Source organism: Oenanthe melanoleuca, chromosome 2, assembly GCF_029582105.1.
Source record: "Oenanthe melanoleuca isolate GR-GAL-2019-014 chromosome 2, OMel1.0, whole genome shotgun sequence".
In the NCBI taxonomy this organism is placed as follows: Eukaryota; Metazoa; Chordata; class Aves; order Passeriformes; family Muscicapidae; genus Oenanthe; species Oenanthe melanoleuca.
The window spans coordinates 129,696,136-129,716,693 of record NC_079335.1 but is presented as its reverse complement, the minus strand read 5'-3'; the positions used below and the strand labels follow the sequence as shown (position 1 = coordinate 129,716,693).

At 34.6% G+C, this 20,558-nt stretch overlaps 1 protein-coding gene across 1 annotated transcript in view; it reads right to left on the bottom strand.

Annotated features, from left to right (window-relative positions):
• Positions 1-20,558, bottom strand: part of MALRD1 (MAM and LDL receptor class A domain containing 1) — a 230,720-nt gene that overhangs the window by 94,931 nt on the left and 115,231 nt on the right. The window contains 1 exon segment of the mRNA XM_056482973.1: positions 19,242-19,399. Within this exon segment, the coding sequence (XP_056338948.1) occupies positions 19,242-19,399 (158 nt within the window).

The window sequence follows — 20,558 nt, the reverse complement described above, 5'->3', positions numbered from 1 at the left end:
GAGACTTTATGGCAGTCTCCTTGCACTTCACAAATTACTGGATATGAGTACACAAATAAAATGCAGCAGAGACATCTCTCTGCTTGTCTGGGTTCCACAGAAGGAGTTCCTACACCACAGTAGCACTTCATAAAGAATGAAAGTCTGATTTTTCACTTGCTCAGCTACAGCTCTACATTCCAAAATGAAAAGCACCCTTGCACACTGCATATCTGTATGAAGGCTGCTCCAATGCAAAGTCCCTCCAAAGTCAGAAACCCTACACATTGTCTGCATCAAACATCCCAGGGGAGGTGGGAAAGGAAGAGACAAGCACTGAACCTGCCTTCCCCCTCTCCCCAGGCCCAGAGGGGGAAGCTGGCTTGGCTCAGGGCTGTGAGCCCCACACTTCTGGCTACAGCCTTGGCATGAGAGGATCATTGCTTTGCTGCTTTGCAGGCTCCACTTCATGAACTATTGTTTTGTTTTCTGCATCCTCCAACCTTTTAATCTGTCTTATGCTTTGGCATTTCTTTCATAGCTTTGGAATGTCTTTGCTTCTAAAACAAACACAAATATGGCCTGAGGGGGTAGAAAAGTTATTCTGTGCTTTGACCTGCCCATTGCATCCAGAAATCCTTCTATCTCTTTCACTCTTGTATACATGTTACACTGTAAAGGAGAGATATGTAGAAGAGATATATGGCAAGCAGAAATATGCTCAGTGTAGGGGAGGCTGGGGGTCACCTTTTTTCTGCTTTTGAGAGGTTATTCTTTTGCTGAGACCTCCTCACAGTGAGTGTAGATTTCTCTTCAGCCTGGGCTGGTTGGTGACAAAAGCCCAGCCAAACTCTGTGCTCCAACAGGCTGGTAAAAGATGGCTCAGATCTGTGGGTTTGGGGAACGGTCCTGTCCTTATGTCTGTGGGTTGACTCTGCTGGCTGCTGGTCAGGGCAGGAATCTCATTTTCCTGCTACTCCTCAAGAGTTCAGCTGCATGCAAGCTTTATGCAGACAGAAATGGCAGAAGAGGATTGTTTGTTTGGTCATATTATAAGTTTTATAGGATAACTGGGCCATGGGATAGATTAGATTTGCATGTGTGTTTCTATTTTAGACTTACTACTATTTATTAGTAAAGACTATTACCAGGCAATATTACTACAAAAAAGCTCCAGAAATTTCCTCAGAACATAATTTTTACAACCTATTTTGTAATTCTGAACCTTTTAATTCCCTAAACACAACCTGAGAAATTCCAAGAGTTCCATGTTATTGACAGGTGAAGTAAAAAAATTGTCAGTTCTTCCCAAAAAGACACATTAAGACTGCTGAAAACAGATGGCGTTTTCATTTAAGGCTCTGAAAAGTTATTATTAATTGCACATCAGTGCCCTCTGTGGGCTGAACACAGTGCAAGGTCAGGCTGAGGTGAGGAGCCATCACTAACAGTGAAGGGAATCTTTTTACACTGATTTTCTGCAGTGGGTCTGAGTCTTGCACTGGCACATCATGCTGAGCAATAAGCACTCTCAGAAAATGGCAGAACTACTTCTAAGGCCACAACCTCTTGAGATCTGTAGGTCTAGATGCCTAGCCCTATCAGAAAATTCAGATTCATATTCAGAGGATCTTTATCCACTTTCTGATGGTCTGGGGGGAATTCTTTCATAATGATTTAGTTCCATTGCAGTTCAGAATCTTCCTCATGCTTGTCTTCACCTGAAGGACAATCTAAGGTGTTCATAGCCTCTCTTTGAGCACTTCAAGGGGGAAGGTACAACTTCTTAGACTCAATATTCTCACCTGAGGATAGTAAGAATAAAGGAGAGGAAGGATTTCTTTCTGTCTTAGAATTCCTTTTATTTTGTGGCCGAGTTTAATAGTTCTATCCATCAGAGACCACCATTATTCTCAAGGCTACATTTCTAACAGAGTCAGAGCAATATTAGGAACTGACTCCAAAGCACACACAAGGAGGATGTGATTTTTCCATTACAAGATGTTGCACAGAAACTTCCTGTGAATACACTTAGTATTCCAGATGCAATTATTAGGATTCTTCTATGAGGCAATCTTCCTAGTTACATCTGCAATGAAACACAGATTTTGTTCTTGATCTGCACCTCTCCTTCTATTCATATTCCAAGCTGGGTTCAAAATATTTTCCTGGTTCATTCCCATCAGATATTTATTTCAGCAGAGCCACAGGAAATGAAGCAGAGCTTACCAAATGGATGCAGGCAATGAGAACATTTGCTAAATATTCCTGGACTCTTCAAAACAAATATACTTGAGGGCTTTTTAATCAGAGACAGAATATTTTCAAATGATTAATCAAAAAACCATTAACTTTGTTATTAATACCTTAAAAATACTTTTGAGATTCACTGTATCAAAAGACTCACCTTTCTACAGCACCTTTCAGACTTTTTAGAGAAGTAAAACTCTTTTAACACACTTTTATAAAAATTAGAAAAAACATCTCTGTTTTCAGGTTACTTAGAAAATGTATCTTCCTGTCAAACTCTGATGATCCAGAATCTTTCAAAGATTATATATGTTATGCAAAGCACAGGAAAATAGAATAGAATGAGCATAATGTGACTTTAACTGTCACTGGTCTTTTCTCTCCTTTTGGATGCATTGTTATCCCTCTGTTTTACAAGACTATTTCAGGAGAGCACTTTACTTTTTAGGCATTTGTTCTTGGCTTAGAATGAAATCTATTTTCATAGTGTGCAAATGAAGTTAATAAATAAACCTGGTTTTAATGAAGTTTTATTTTCCTTCATGTAGGACCTTTATTAAAATCTTTTCATGACTGACCAAGTAGCTTTAAAATGAAGCATTCCATGATAAGCTGTGCTCCTTCCATGCTTCCTCCTTTTCTCAGCAAGGAGTGGAGTGCAGTCCTGAGCTTTGCACATCAAAGAAACAGGAGGCAGTAGGAAGATTTTCCTTATTTGTCCATAATTTCCAAATTCACCTTGTCCATGAATTTTTATTTCCCCAAGTCACAGAACAATTTATATCTTTGCTGACACTTCTAATATCATCTATCTTCCTATTTCAGTTTCATTGCTTGAGAGTGAGTCCTCTTTGGAGAAAGTTCTGAGCACCTTCCTCAAAGGTTTGGGCTGTACTGCACTGCAGTACACAAGATACCAGCTTAAAGATCTCCCTTCCTAGACTTAAGTCTCTCATAACTAGCTTGAAACAAAAGTACATTAAAATACAATGAAACTGAAGAGTGATGCTGTATAGCAAAAATCTCATTAAAAAAAAAGAATATTGTGTCTCCTTCATCTGATGTTATATTCAAAGTAGGAGAGATTATATTTTTTTTTTTATTTCTCACTGATTTTCTCTTAAAAATTCCTAAAACACTGTTTTACTTGAAAACAGTAAATTTATCATGAAGATATCTTATCTTATATTTCATTCAAGCAAACAAAACCTCTACATGAGCTAAATGATCAGGAGTATCAAATTATCAAACATATTTAAATGAGTCAAAAAATGAACTGAAGTCGAGATTTGTTCATCCCAGACTTAAAATTCAAGCTAACATTTTCTTTCTGATCCTCTTCCCTATTTTCTTTGTTTCCTTGTTTTTTTCTTTTCTCTCTTCTATCTTTCCTTCACAGTGACATGAAGAAAACATGAGAGCAGCCAATAAGGCCATGAAAATGTGAGTTTTGAGGAGCATTTGTGTCCTCTGGCACTCCTGTCAATCGCCAACAATTCAATACAAACAGCTTTGTTACACCCCCAGTTTAAATAACTCAGCTACCTTATTTTAAGGAAAGGCAAATATTTGGCATTTTATGGGTAAGGTTGATAAGTGTATGCAAACAAACCAAACAAAACATTTCTACATGTTGTTTTTAATAATGTAGGAAGATATGGGCACAGTAGTAATTATTTATTACTCTGCCCTTAGCTAATGTTTTGAAAATTTGTCATTCCTATAAAATAATTATTATGATTAATATTACCATTACATTTAGAAAATTGCTGCTAATTATGTGAAGCTGAAGCTCTGAAGCTCTGCATTAAACATATAATTCCAAAATTATTGAGTCTTCCTAGAATAGCTCTGAGACAAATAGAAGCAATTCCAATGTAGGAAGAGATTTTAAAATTTATCTTCCATCACTAAACTGAAGGATGCTGCAGGATGCATGCTATGGGATTCTGAATTTTTCAGCAAATTAAGGTAGCAGAAAAGAAGAAATAGCATCAAAAAAGCAGACAAGAGAGTTCAAGAATCTACAGAGTAATGCTTCCAAAAGGCAGGAACAAATTAGGGACAAGTATGCAACAGGATGATTTTTACTTTAGGAATATGATACTGATGAGCTTACTAAAGCTCCAGTAAGCTCAACAAAAATTCATGACTCTCAACTATGAAAAGAACGAATTAAAAATCTCAAAATTTTCAGTGTTATATTATGTCAGGAACCAGGCATGCTATTCAGTATGTCTCCATCTTCAATAAAAAACACTTAAAAAGGAAACATGAAGCTGATCAAATGACATGTTGGAGGAATTATTTTATCCTGGCAACATACATGCTACCTATGTACATCAGTATGCATGAAATTTGGCTCCACTTTTAAGGACAACTTTAAAAAATCACACACAAAATTGAATTGTCACAATGCATGATAGAAAGAAGGAAAACAGCAAGATGAAACAGTGATATTTCAGCTTTCAAGCCTTTTATTACAGTCTGGGTGTATTAGTCTCAGTAGGTTTTCATAATAAGAGTTAATGACAAAACCCATCCAGCCACCCTTTTAATTTCCTCCTTTGTGTAAAGTTTTAAGATGATTTCAATTCTCTGAAATATCTTTTCCCCAATTTTAATTTCCTAAATTAACATCACTATAATAAAGAATCGCACATTTCTGCAAAAAAACCCCCACGCATTCTAATGAAAAAAGCTAGACAAATAAAAGTGTACTGCAGATAAAATTCCTTTCTTAAAAATACACCAGTTTTGTTTGGAATTCTGGAATCACAGTGAATTCCTCTAGAGCATCAAAAGGCATCAACACCTCACCCTGCCATGGGTGCCAGCACTTGCAATATTTCTAAAAGTAAAATTCTGAAATAGTAAGACTTCTTTTTTAATTGCTCCAAGTGCTGAGATGAGAAAAGTCAGTTTAAAAGATGCTTTGATAGAAAGTGATTGGTAATTCACCTGGAGACAGCAGTTTCTTTCATTGCAAGGAATGACAATTAAATTGCTTGTTAAAAAAAAAAAGAAGTTATACCTTAAATCCACTTATTTTGGAAATCTATAATAGGAAGGCAAGAATGATTTATTGTTTTTCTTTAAACTATTCTCTGTATTTCACTTTCTTATAAATTTGATTTATCCTGTCACAACTATGAAATCTAATAGATATCATTATAGCCAGTTTTCATTTATGACCAAGCAAACTTTTCTGACATTTGCATCCCTTTACATTCCCATTATAACATTTCCATGAAATATACTTTTATGTGCTGAGGCTCTTAAAAAATATATCTTCATTTCATATGTTATCCTTACCAATTAGAAGAGAGAAATAAAACAACTCACTGTAAAAGGGGATTCATTAGGTTTTTGGTTCTACTTCATCCTCTCCTCATTTCCCAGCCCTCCCAGCTCTTCTTTCTTCTCAAGTGCATATGTTTCCTCATTTCCTGTCATAATCCACCTTTGTTTGATTTTGAGTTTTAGGTAGCTTAAGGGATACAATTTTGATTGCTTGGATTATATTTTTTTTCCTTCAGTTCTGTTGCTAAGGCTAAGTTACAGTGACCATCAAAGCCACTTTATAAGACCATGAGCATTTCAAGCAGAACAGAACTTAGTTCTGTTTTATCTCAAACCTTTTTACACCTTTGTTTCAATCACATTTTACATCTCTTTGGAAATCTCTTTGGAAAATTCCTGTCTCAGAGTTAAGGCAACTGCAATTTTTTTAGAAATAACCACAGTTACAAAAAATCTAAGATTCTTGTTACAACCCTCCATAATGCCAAAGAAGGGCAGTGTGCTTAATGCTGTGCAATGATAGATTCCATGGATCAAAAAATAAAAGGAACTCCCTTACTTCTATACACTACTTAAACAAATGCAGAGCAATTACTCTATAGTAATAGGTGTAACAGAACAGTTTATGAATCAAGATAATAAAAAGTTGTTTGCAGACATGAGGCAACCTCAAATCTGCCATGTTTTCCTCCTGTAGGGAATACTTTGAATACCATACTGAAAGATGGAAGGCAAAAGTCACATATTAAAAGTCACCTATTAAATTTCAGTGCTTTTTATGCATCTTTAACTTAACCTGGGACATGGGTAAAACTCACACCTCGGTGGGTTTTGGAGAAAAAGGGTGAAGGACCTTTCCTTTCACGTGTCATGGACCAAAGGACTGTGACTGACACTTGGGCAGGCAGAAGCTCTGCTGGCAGGAGAACTTTCCTCCTCTGACACTTTGACAGATACTTGCTAAGGTCAGAATCATTCTATTCACAGTGTCACAGTGTTTCCAAGATCAGTTCCACAAAGTGGGAATTATGGAACCAATCTGTGTGAAAGTCATCTCAGCTCTTCAAAATGTGAAGTTTTGTGCATGAAGAATTAAAGGATTATAACTATAGCTGCCCTGTAAAATAAAAGCCCCAAGGCAAACCCAATTCAGCTGAAAAAAGCATCTGGAATCTTCTAGAGATTTTGTTTGTTTTAATCAATATTTCAATTTGGCAATTCACCTCTAATAACATTTTGATTCTCTGTATAATAATGAGTGGAAAAAGTGGGAAAACATTTCTTTACAGGAATTCTGCTGAGAGAAAAACAAAATAAAATTGGATAAAATAAAGAAAAAATAAATACATATTTCTGATGTAAACAAAACATATTTAGGAAAAGTAAGGTTCCTTCATACAGGACAGTATAATTAAAAGATTAGTAATAATTCTTAAGACTGACATTAGTAATTCTTAATTCTTGTACACTGTCATTAAAATTTTTAAGGTTTTAATAAATATTTAATCTGTCACTTCTTCAAAGTTACAAATCTGCTGGACAAGGATTGACATGAATATTCTCTATTAATCATCAAAGTGCATCATATGCTTTTTCAGATGTATGAGAGAGTGATTAATGTCAGCCAGATGTCATTCCCACTTTGATGCAGTGGGATGTTCTTTGGGATATAACTGTATTTCTTTCTTTGTGACAACTACTATACATCCTATTTGTATTCTATTGGAATATTCTTTTCAATTGGATTGTGGCTTTTGGGCTTGTAGGAATATAGAACAGGTCCTCTGGGATATTAGATGAACTGGACAGCCTCAGGGGACTCAAAAGACTGAGGCTGAAAAAATAGTAAGTTCTTTATATAGTCAAATCTCAATTAAGTATTTTAAGCTTCACTGAATTGATACTGGACAAATGAGACATCTTTAATAGAAATGTTTAAGTCCTGTCTCTATAATATCTAATGGATAAGGCTATTTATTTCTTAGAGAACGCCAAGGAACCAGATATTTGATTAAAGTTTTTAATCTGCAGTTATGAAATATATTGTGTACAAATTGAGGGCTCTTATAGCTGACAGATATTCCTAAAATAAAACATTTCTCTATCCAATGGCCACCACCTAGTATATTGAAGGACAAATGAAGTTACAAATATGTAAATATACATAGAGTGGTAGGGATGTAAAGACAAAAATTTGCAGACAGATTCATGAGATCTTGGTGTTTACATTGCCAGCAAAGCAACTGAAGATTTACATAAGTATGTGACAACATTTAGTGAAATACTCCAGATTCAAATATTTATCCAGGGACATTCCTGATGGTACCCAAGACTGCTTACTGAAAGGTACCATACACAAGACTACAGGAAGCTGTAGGGAAAGTAAGAACCACATTTCCTCTTATAGATGCTTGCTCTACAATGGGACAAATCATACTGAAGATTGCCTTTGACATGGGGAGTAAAACCCACCATGGACAAAGAGAGGTTAAAGTGCCTGCAGCAGTGGCTGCTCTGGGGCATCTGTGACTTTAAGTAATAGGAATCCCACCCAGACTGGGACAAATTGCATTTTAATAGCAAGTCCTGTGACCTTAACATATTCCTTGTGAACAAAAATCTCCCTGCTGGAGAAAATACAGAGATCTCTTTTTAAGATGTCTTTCCTGTGGTAACAGACATAATTTTCCAGAGAAAGGCAGAATGACAGATCTAAAAACAAACATGGGAACACATGTCAGCCACACTTCAAGATGTATAAGAGAATTTGTAATACCTTTCAACCTGTAAAACAAATACAAATCAAACTAAGGTAGAACAGGAAATTCAGTGGGACTTTTTTCTCTTCCATTATTTTTTTTTTTCCAATTAAATTCCTCAGATCTCCTCCCATTTTTTTTTTCCAGTACAGCAACTATTACATTACCCATTTCTGGTTTATGGTTTCAGTAGCTGCAATAACCTCAATTCTCTGATTCCACTTCTTCACTTTTTCCTTAGATTTTGCAGATAGTGAAGAAGTTTTGTCTGCATTTTCTAAATGGATTTATTCCCTGCAGCAAATAAGCACTGAGCTAATTATCAGAAGAGTATAAACCTTTTAGTGGAACTGAGGAAATATTGCAACATTAAAAAACGCAAATAAAAGAAAAATATAACCACTAAGTGACAAAACAACCAAAAATAAGAAAACTCCAAGGGATTTGTGGAAGAATGTATCTTCCTTGCCATTTCCACAGTAGAAATTCAATCTCATCACATCAGCTTGGGAAGGAATCATTCAAGATGATGTTTAAGAAGTTCCTATAGCAATGGCACCTTCTGCATAAAATCTGTAGCAGTTAGATTGGCATTCTAACTCATTCTGAGTTAGAATGAACTCAGAAAATTAAGTGGTATGCTTTAAGGTATTTTATTATCATTTATCATGATGCTCCTACTTTGTTCCTGCCCCAGGGTCATCTCTACCTTTCTTATATAACCACATTTTCTGTGGATATAGTTTTTAAAACCATTCAGGTTTTCTGAATATTTCCCTGTATTTCACTGTATAAAGGTTTTCAACTATATACAGCAAAAATTCTCTCCTCAAACTCGTTGCTCTTTTCTAGACAGGTGATGTCTTTGAATTTTACTGCACCATTTTTGTCAAAAAATTCAGATCTAACCTGAAAAAACACCTCATTTCTCTGCACAACAAATCTTTGTACTACTTGGAAGAGGGGGGCTGCATTTTTTATAGAGATTATATTCCAGAGACACTGACTTTAACAGACTATTATTTTAACTAAAGAAAAGTCTAAGATTAATTAATGTGCAGCTAGTGAGTCAGGGGAAGATTTTCATTAGTTCTTAATTCCTTTCCATAGTCCACATACTCCTAAAACAGCTGGACTGGGAAAAGAAAAAATCAGAACTCTCATTCTTTTAGTAACTTGAAGAATAAAGCTGGTGCATAAAGTGTTAAAGAGATGGAAATCAACTTAAATAATTTTTGACTGCTAATAAACTTTTTGATAACATACTCCCTCTGAACTCCCATTGAGCACAATTCTGCACTGAATCACTGCCAAAGTGCTCAGAATAATGTTGTACACTGCAGAATCCTTCATGTCTAATGACATTTCCATGTCACAAATAACAAGAGTCTCCTAGTGCTCGCTGATCAATGAAATGAATTAGATGCCTCATGTATCAAAATTTAAATAGCACCTCCTCTGGATCACACTGGAAAGCTTATTTAACAAAGTTTTCCTTCCATGCAGATCAAACTAAATTAAACTGGAAAACAGTAATATACTAGAGCTGTGCTGTTCAGTGGAAAGTGTGGAAGGCAACATGAGGTGCTGAGGGGAAGAGCAAATATCCTCCAAACATAGGCTGAAGATTTTAATGACATGACTGGCAGAGCAGCTTTATCATTCTGTCACTTAAAAGAAGAAGCTCTTTATTCAGATGCCTAAATGAGAGATATAAATGTACAGAAAACAAGTGTAAGCAAATGATTTAAAAGCTGAAAGATGCTTCACATTTGTGCCTTGATGTATTGAATCAGCCAAATATACATTGAGTGCCTGCTCTACTATAATTTCAAACAGCAAAACAGTTTCCAATGAAATGAGAAGTTATGTACACAAAATAAGTAATACAATTGCATTAGCCTAATTTTCCACTGTGGTTTCATATGACCTTTCCACAACCTCTGTCTCTTCTCACATTTCAGTGAAAGAGAAACTGGCAACCATAAAATTAGATGCCAAATAATAATTCAAATTATTAATAATAAAACAACACCGTGGTATAAAACCTTATCCTATCATTATAAGAAAGATGTGGTGACATGTAATGGTTTAGACAAAAGAGATTATTTTGAAAGGAAAAAAAATAAGGTTACTTGAACTTTTTTGCTCAACATACTTTTAATTGTTTTCCTATTCTAAGTGTTAGAATTAAAATAAGTTTAAAATATAACACTGTATTTTTATTCAATGACTGCTATCCAACAAACAAGAATGCTTTAAATTATAAGAATTTTTTTTCTCTTGCATGAATTTGAAAATTAAGCAAAAAAAGTTGGACTCATAGTTTTCACTAAGTATGAAAATCTGAAAAGCATCCACATCTTGTTTTCATAGATACAGTCTCAAAGGTTTTGGGTTTTTTGTTAGCTTGGTAGGTTGTGGGTTTTTGTGGTATGCTCACTCTCCTTAAAAAACAAACCCCCAATTCTCCTAACAAAATGCTCATATTTTGATTACACCCAGTTATTCCTGGTTCATATTACAACCCACCATTTAAGCTAAATATTAAACAATTCTCCTTTTTCCTTCCGTAAGGTCCATACTTATAATAAAGATGTTTAAAAAAAAAAACCAGACAAAAAACCCACAAGCTTTCCATACCATCTAAACAGTTGGAGCAAAAGAAAAATTAGGATCACAGATAAATTAAGGCCCTCTACTAATGTGGTATATGGAAGCTAAGAGATGCAATTTTTAGTGTTCACCTTCCTCTTTCAGTGCTCCTGCTGAAGGTGAAATCAAACATACCCTGAAGCTGCACCTACATTTTCCAGACTTCATCCAAATGGTCTGCAACTCCTGATTTTAGTAGTATTACTGTGTCATCTCTCATGACTTCATTAGTTTGAAAAGAAGATCATGCTAACACGATTTCTTCAGTTTTGAAAGCAGTATGAAATTCCTTATTTGAGCTCCCTGATCTTTTTTAGTTTTGCAGATATGGCCTGGCAAACCTTGCAGAATAAAGTTACAAAAGAATGAGGAACATTGGGAAGTGCTGAGGAAGGCTGGAAACCTGAGGTGTGTGACTGGAGAGAAAGTCCTATTGAAGAATTTGAGTCTACAAAGGTGAGAAACTGCCATCAATGGACTATGGGGTTTCCACAAGTGGGCAGGAAATTAATCTCTGAGCTGCAATGACCCTTTCAGCAGCAAGCACCATGAAGTTATAGAGCTATGAAAGGTTTTATTTGCCTAGTAGGATGGTGGGATGAAACTGATGTCTCTCAAAGCTCCCACTATTATTCTCTGCTGCAAATAAGGCAAACCCTCTTGGACGTCAGTGCATGCAATTATAAGACAATTCTACCTAATGCTGTGGGGTCAACCTACAAACAAATAAACTTAGAGATTATTACAGTCATAAATATGTGCACTGAAAAATTCCTAGTCAGGTTCTCACAGGAAATCACCATAATCAGATCCTCCCATCTTTGTAAATAAATTATAGCAAATACAGAAACACAGCTGGTTTGAGGTGTTCTTGAGAGGGGATTTTTATTTATTTTGTCTTGTTTTGGGTTTGGGTTTTTGTTTTGGGGTGTTTTTCTTTATATGTTTGGTTTGGTTTGTTTTTTCTTCCTGAGGCTAATGAGGATTCAAAGCTGAAGGTCAGAAACTGAAAAAAAGTCTGCAAGGATAAAAATTAGACTCTTATGTTAAGAACCCTTATTGATTAATCAAAGTAATTTCAAGTGCACTACAACTTGATACTGCAAGCCTGCCAAAGATCAAGGACTATCTTGATCTTCAGGACATTAAAACTGATCTGTGAATTAAAAATAAAAGTCACATTAAAGGAATACAAAACCTGTAACAGATAAATGTTCTGCACTATGAGAGCTAGTGCTACATCTGATCTTGAAGTTTCACAGTATAACATCTGCTCATCTCACTATTTATTTAAAAAATAGAAAGACACTTTTCTAAGTGGAAGACCAAGGGGCTTAGGGATATAAAAAGGGATGAGAATGAAAAAAGGAAAAAAGGAAGATCTTCCACCTTTTCTGAGGCCAAATGTAACTTTTAGAAATGTTCAATTTTTTTCTTACAACATTTCTTAGAAATTTGAGGAGTTTTTTCCAAGGGGGGTTGTTGATCAGGAAAATTAGATCTTGTCTTGGGATTCTACATCTGATTAATTCTTTATGCTTTGTAAAAGGTATCAGCAGGCACAAGGTTACATCTTGCATTATTTATTATCTCAAAAAAAAAAAAAAAGGTTAATTAAATTTCTGAATTCTTTACAAGAGGAGGTGTGGTAAATGCTCAAAGCTATACCTCAAGGCTGTCATTCAGACAAAGTCCTATGCCTGTTTCACAGTTAATATAAAAAGATCTGATTTTGATGTCTGTTGCTGAAGCAAAAATCATTAAACAGCAGCTCTACAATCCTTCAAAGACCTCTGCCCTGAGACCCATTTAAATCACAACTTTCACTGTTGAATGTGTGCCCTGAAAACTGTTAGAAAAGAGCAAAATATGTCTGCCCATCAAAGATCCCAGAGTCACTTTGGTCTCATGTGCTAAAAAGCAGAACGGGATCGCCCTTTATGAGATTATAGGATGGCAAATCGATAAAGCAAATCACTCCCAGAGATCTCTGACTTGAGGAATGGGTTCAATAAAACAACACTGGAGGAGACTGAAAGTGCATTTTTTATCTATGCCACATTCTGCTCTTTGGTGCCAGGCTGGGGTGGAAGTTAGGAGTGGTACTAGCTGAGACACACAGCTGGTGGCTCCAGGGGAATGCTGCAGGATATTGCTGAGCTGCTTCAATGACTCTGTGAGCATCACTCTGCCTAAGTCTGTCAGACTGCCTGGCTTTATAACCAGGCACTGCCCTGCATGACAGAGACATGCCCAGTCACACTAAAACCCTTCATCACCCTCACCATAATAATTCACATATGAACAATTTTGCTTACATGTTTTTCTAGAAAAACAATGATTCTAAGTTACAAATCCTCTGATAAACCCCTTATCTTCATGAGAAAGATGCCAAAACACAAGGATGATTCTTTAACTCTTCTTTAAAATACTTTTTTCCTTCAAAGGATGTTCAAATATATTATTTTCTCTCACCAAGCCTTTGGAATGAATGCTTACATCTGGTTGCAGTATAGGAATACAATGAATTCTATTACTCCAGTAACTGACAGTAAGATTGAAATAACTTCCTAATGTACTCATCTGGGGAAATAAAACACACTGGATGGTATCTGCATTTACCTACAGTTGAGAATATTTGTTTGTACATTGTATGTAAAATCTTTTTGACAAATTGTGCTTTCAGTGAAAACTGACTTATTCCAATTTAATCAGTGCCTCATTCTCAATTTGCTTGGAAATATGCTTATGTAATTGTGTCAAAATTGGGCCTAAAACAACACTGAAACAATGTCTAGAAAAATGAAAAATGCTGCTTAAGATTCAGGAAATACAATCAAAAAATTTTCTTGCCCTGGGAAGTAAAGATGCCATAAAGTTACTCTTGACAAGTAATACTGTATTTCACAGCATCTCCACTGATTGCCTTCAGAACTCTTGGGACTAATATTCTCTTACTCTTACTCATTAGTCAGATGACACTTCATTGACTCAAACACAAGTTTTAATAACAGTTCACAAGTCAATAATGGGAGTAAGTAATTTAAAACTGTGCCCTTTTGAGGGTTGTAGATACTCATTAAATAAAAGCCATTATCACTATGTTGCTATGTGGAACTAAATACTAGGAAAATTTAATCTCTGCTCTCAAAGAATTTTGCTAATAATTTTGTTTACAAAATAAACCCTATGTCTATATTTATTAAATCTACAGATAGTATACTTTTTTTTTGGAGCATGGTTTGAAGTTCAGCAAACTCTTAAGTAAAGCATTCAAGCAAATCTTTGAGAACTCAATTTTTTCCTCTAGTTTCATGGAGGTCAGATAATCTGCTTTGAGGTTACCTGAACCCAACACAATCTCTAACTTCTATATTAATGTGAAGGATCAATTGTTTTTCATGCAGTCAGTGAGAAGAATCAATGTAGAAATACACATTCTATTTTATGCTTGAGGTAGAATAAGAAGTTTCCTTAAGCCTTATGCTTGAGTGACTTCCCATAGAAGTAGAGTAAATTATATTGATATGTGAAAATGTCACTTTGAGCTACTTGATCCTACAAATACAAATGTCCAGAATATACCAGCTGGCATCTGCAGATAATCTGCTGTATGTTTTCATGTCCACAGCCCAGGATAGCAAAATTTAGTTCTATTAAAACTAGCCAGGGGATCATGAGTGAGTCATCTATACCTGAGCTGTGACATCTGCCAAGCCACACATTTCTCCATGACCAGCCCTCTCCTCCCTTCATGAGGCTGGTTAAAAGCAGTAACAATCCCAAGGAGCAGCTGTGATCAGTCAGGACTTCTTGTTTTCCTGAACATCCTTATGTCTTTGCTCATTTGTAACTGGATGGAATTAATTAAATGCCTAGGTAAGGTCTGCTCTGTGATAATTGATAAAAGATTTATGTCAATCATAAAAGTATTGGGGTTTGTATAAACCAGAATACTTAGGTCTGAAATGAAGCATGACACTAAAGAAAGGAAAATATATGATTAAATAATTCTGTTTTAAATCCCTCTGTTATGAATATTATGTTTTCTAAATAAGTTGTATCTAATACCAGTATGAAAAACAAGGTTTTCCCACGGCCTGCAAGATTTTGCAAAATCAGATTTCCTGCTTTTGTGTAATCAATTACAGCCTATCTACCAAGACCAGAGTTCCAGACTTCTGCCATTCCTAATCTACCAAGACCAGATGGTTATCTATGAGACCTGACAAATTACCTAGAGGCTTCACACCATCCAGAGATCCTGCGGATGTCTTGTGACCACCACTGCTTACCTGGCAAAATTATGGCAACAAAAATATAACAATATTGATTACTATGAGAAAACCAGACTTTAAAGAAGCTGCAAAACCAAAGTTTGGCAGAGTGTGGAGTGGGCAGTGACCCCTCTGCCTCCCCAGTGCTGCTTGCTCTGTCTATGTAAAACAAAGCAATCTAAATTTTGCTGAATATCGAAACTTTTGTTTCTCATGTATAAGAACTGGAACTTCCTAATGAGATCCTGTGTGTATTGGCCTTGTCACAGTCAGCAGAGGGAGTTCCTAATGACAGGTTTCAGCTTCATTACTCATCTGCATATTTGTTTTTGGAGGCTTGTTTCAAATCCTTAAAAGAATCTTCCCCTAACTATACTAGATCCTAAATTATCTTTTTAATTTAAAAATGTCTATATGCAAAAGCAATTAATATTGATACAATAAAAAATATTTCAACAAATGGTTTTGTCCTTTGTTGATGATTTCCTTCTGTGATACCTAGGACTTGCTTCTTTTTTTTAATGGCAGAGACAACTTCAGCAGCAGTAAGAAGCTTATTTTAGATCAGCAGAATAATGAAATGTATCATCCCTTTCACCCAATAATTCTTGCCTCTCTATGAGTATGTTTAAAAACACAGTTTCTTCTGACTCATGAAATAAACTGAATGCTGATGAGATGCCTCACCATCAATACTAAAACAGGCACAGTGAACATGCTGCACTTGATCTTTGAAATATCTCCTGCAATGGGTGGTATTCTCTTAAAACAGCCACAGTCAAGACTAGAATGTCTCAAAATCTCACTGGAAAAAGTTTTGATTAGTTATATCCAGTTCTCTTCGGGGAATGTTCTGTTTTCTTTTACACTGCTATCAAAAACTTCACAATTTGAATTTAGATGAGTGGTGAGTTGGATATTTCAGTCTTCATAAACAGAGGCACTGTCAATATCTTTTGTTTACATAAATATTGAGAGGGTCAGTTTGAAGAATACTGTATGTTTGCAGCTAGTTCAACAGCCCATCACTTTGACTGGATTATTATTATTCTGTACACAGACAGTTTTCTTCAAAGGATATGCAGTACAGTTTCAAGAGAAAAAAATCAAAACAAAAGTAACTTCAGAGAAATTCCATTAGGAAAATGTATTGATTTTCTCCAGCTGCAAACTTTAACAAAAGAAGTTCATGCTTGACTATAGTACCTTTTTATGATCTTTTAGTTTTATTTCTGGTTGTTATCTCATAATCTAAGATATCATTTTAGCAGTGTGATAGATAATATTCTTAGATTTCCTGAAAGTGGACAAGCAATGCATATATTAAGAAAAGACAGTGATGCATACCATGAAAAATGATTTTTCTAAAACTGGCTTTTTATCTTTGATTACCATTTTTGTTCCACGGTGATAATCCTGGAAGTAGAGAATTTTTTTCCTCATTCTACCTCTATAAAATATTTCCTCATCTTACTGTTCATTGCTGTTCCATTGTATATACAGTCTTCACTCTCAGTAAACTTTCAATGGATGGAATTACTTCAGCCAGAGACAGTTTGCTAAGTTTTTAAGCTAGAGATGGTAATTACTTTCCCAGATCATCTCCTCATCTTTTATTTTCTTTTTTTTTTTTCAACTAATCACTACCTAGAGATTTGATTTCACTGACATTAACTTTAAATCAAGGGATACTCAATCTGGGTGGAAATATCTAGGTATTGCAGCTTGAACCAGTAGGAGAAGCTTCAGTATAACTTCCCATGACTATGTGTTAATTAGATGTTATTCTTACAGACCCTGTTATATAGAAACTCCAATTAAAGTATGGACTTATGGGTCCTTATAAGCAGCATAACAGGTGAAATTAAGTTGATCTGCCAAAATTCCCAGCTACAATGATGAGAATATTTTTGCAGGTAGAATTCTTGCTCTCATTAAAAGAAAAAAAAAAAAAAAGTCATGACTCAAACATCTTCTATTCACAATGCCTTTAAAAATATCTTTAAAGTCCCTGGTGAGGGGAGTTTAAAATAACATAAAAATAGCCTTGAAATACAATACAATACAATACAATACAATACAATACAATACAATACAAGTAAAATAAAATAAAATAAAATAAAATAAAATAAAATAAAATAAAATAAAATAAAATAAAATAATAAAATAAAATAAAATAAAATAAAATAAAATAAAATAAAATAAAATAAAATAAAATAAAATAAAATAAGGTGAATTTAAGAAGAGGGAAATGTCTCAGGGGAATGAGAATAAAAAAAAGAGAAAACATAAAGAATATTCTCAAAAACTAGAAAAAGTTATTGATTGTCATATAGAAAATTCCATAGTCATATGGAAATTCAAAAGTCACATATTTGAATCTTAGTGCAGCAGGAAATAATCTCTACAGGCTATTATGATAGGGATAACTATCTAGAAAACCTCTGCTCAGATTACTATAGAAAAAAAATTTAACCACTTTGTTTAATTTTTTACCTATTTTCCAACATTCTGAGGGTGGAAAAAATAATTCCTGGGCACAAGCAAAAGTGACACAAACCTCTCACGCATGCCTGATGCTGCTAGTCGTTATTTTCCACCAAAGTTAGTTTACAAGTTAGCTTATAACTAAAATTAAACAATCCTAAAATGCTTATAATTACAATATTTGGTTACTACAAGTTACACAGTGCAGTAATGAAATGAGAACATAATCTGACCTTTGAGTTTAGATAAACAGTTATTTTTGCTTTCATTTTATGGAATGAGATCTATTTTTGTTTTCATTTTTTTAATACATTAACAAGTGAAAGTTATTTTCAAAAGAAAAATACTGTTTTTCTTAAATCTACTTGCCTCCCTTACAAATTTGAGCCTTTCTGGGAAAAAGAGTTGTATAAAAACATCTCAATAACTATACAGTTACTTGATGAGTGGCCTGTTATTATTTGTAGGTGTTTGGACTAATTAATGAAAAAATCTCCTGATGCCTGTCAAAGGGTTCATTGTTTTTATATTCCAGGCAGATATATCATAGGTTGTATCACTAGATACTAAAGTCTATTGAAATCTTTTATTCTTTAGACCTTTAAATAATTTTTATATTATCCAGAATATTGGAGAAATCATTTTTAGTGATTTGTTTTCAAGGAAAAAATATAATTTATAGTTTAAAGTTAAGTCAGCCAACATATGCATTGGAAATAAAACAGAAACTTGAATGCAGTTTACCAAGACATTATTAGAGATATTGTAGGAAGCAAAGTTAACAGACATATGGTAAAAAAATTATACCATGATTTATACTTGAATAACCAGAAGAGATGCACAGAGATACACAATTTCTACATAAGAATTAATTTTTAGTCTGAACCATATTATGATTTAAAAAAATGTTTTACAATCTTTTTTAATTAACAGCAAAGGAACAGCCAATTTTTTAACAAATGTCTCAGTTTTCACTTGCAAAAAAACTAGATAGTCTTTTAAAATAATTTTTGGTCCTCTCACATTTAGTGAATAAAAATATTTCTAAATAAAATTGATTGTGTACTCTGTATCCATTTATATAAAAATATAAATTATTTAATGTATTCATATTTTTGGATTCTATTCTCACTTTGTACCTGCTGGTAATTCTTTTTTTTTTGTGTGTCATCCCATCAGCACAATAGGGCTGCACACTGATAAATACCAATAGGAATGTTAGCAAAATATGACAGTAGCTTCACATGGAGAAAATCAAAGAGAAAAGTACTATAGGTGAAAAGGTGAAAGTAAAAAGAGGATTTTAAAAGATTTTCTTTGGCTTTTCAGAGAGGCTTCTCTTGGAAGAAAAATGCTAAAAGCATTTTTAAGAGGCAGGAGTAACAAGAACCAGCACGGAAGCAGGAGGTGCGTGGGAGCTCTCCCAGTCTGTCAGCTCAACAACAGAATGCCACAGTGCTGAAGCACTCTGCAGGAGCACAGACACCCTTATGGGTGTAATACATGCAAAAGAAAAAGGATTTTTTGTTACCTTAATCAGAACCTGAATGTGTCCCATGGCTTTTGATGACTTGAAGTACCAGAAGCTCATCACACAAGTCCCACTTGATTCTTTCCATATGGAACTCTTCACATGGGCTTTTTCATTTATTAGGCTTATTGCAGTGGCCTCAAGATACAGGAAATGTCCTGAAATTAAATGAGGTATTACTGAAAAAATGTTTTACATTTTCAACTTAGATTCCTAAACTCAACAAAGTAAATGCAGAGACATATGAGGAGCACTTCTCTCACAGGTCTCATAGTAGTCAACCTCAGCTCAGGAGAAAACATGACCAGTTCCTATTTCTTGTGCACCTCCTACATCAGAAAAAACTGGTGGTAGCAGCTCAAGATTTGGATGGACCTGTGTAGAAGAGTGGGAACTCTTCCATGTTTTGCAGATGCTTTAGTTAGTTACTTTGGTCCCTGCTGAACTGCAGTAGTTGCAACTCTGACAATACGTCACACAATAGCCACATCATGATAAATTTCAGGATTAAGTCCCCTGAAACGTAATCTTCACACTATAGTCACAATATATAAAAACTTGTGAAGCAGGAAAAAAACATTTACACATTTATAAATCACTAGGAATCCCTAATGGTTCATATTACCTTTGGTCATTTCTATTCTGTATGAATATTAATGAGCATATAAATTATTTAGTCAGAGGAAATTGCAAAATTCGATGCCTAGAGTTAACATTTTTCAACACTGATACAGTCCTTGAGACTTCCATCTTTATTTTTAATTAGAAGCATAAAAAATTCTCCCAAATTCTCCCAAATTCTTTCTTTCAAATTCATTGTTTTCCTTTGTACAAATAAGAAATGTGCATTTCACATCAACATAAATGTATTACAAACAACATAAAAATTATAATTGCACATCAACTAATGTTTGTATATTAATTTGGCAATAAGATTTTACTTCACTAGGTAGTGCATAAACAAATGGGCTCATTCCAACTTTGACACATCTCTGGCTCAGATATGACCGTGGTATTATGGGATAAGAAATTTGCTTTTTCTCAAAGGTCAAACATATATTTAACAAGTTAGTGGTGTATTTGTGATTATACTTTAAAGATATGTATTACTAGACAATGCAAATTGAGTTTTTTCCTACATATTTTGAAGTTTATTGGGTTTTGTCATTCAGCCATTTGTAAACATTCAACAATTACTATCACTCCTTTGTGCACTCTGTTGTGAATATTTCAATTTAATTTAAGCTTTGGTAACATCTTTGTCTGAGCTATAGGGCCTTCAAAAGCAAAGTGTGAAGGCACAGAGCTGGTAGCAAG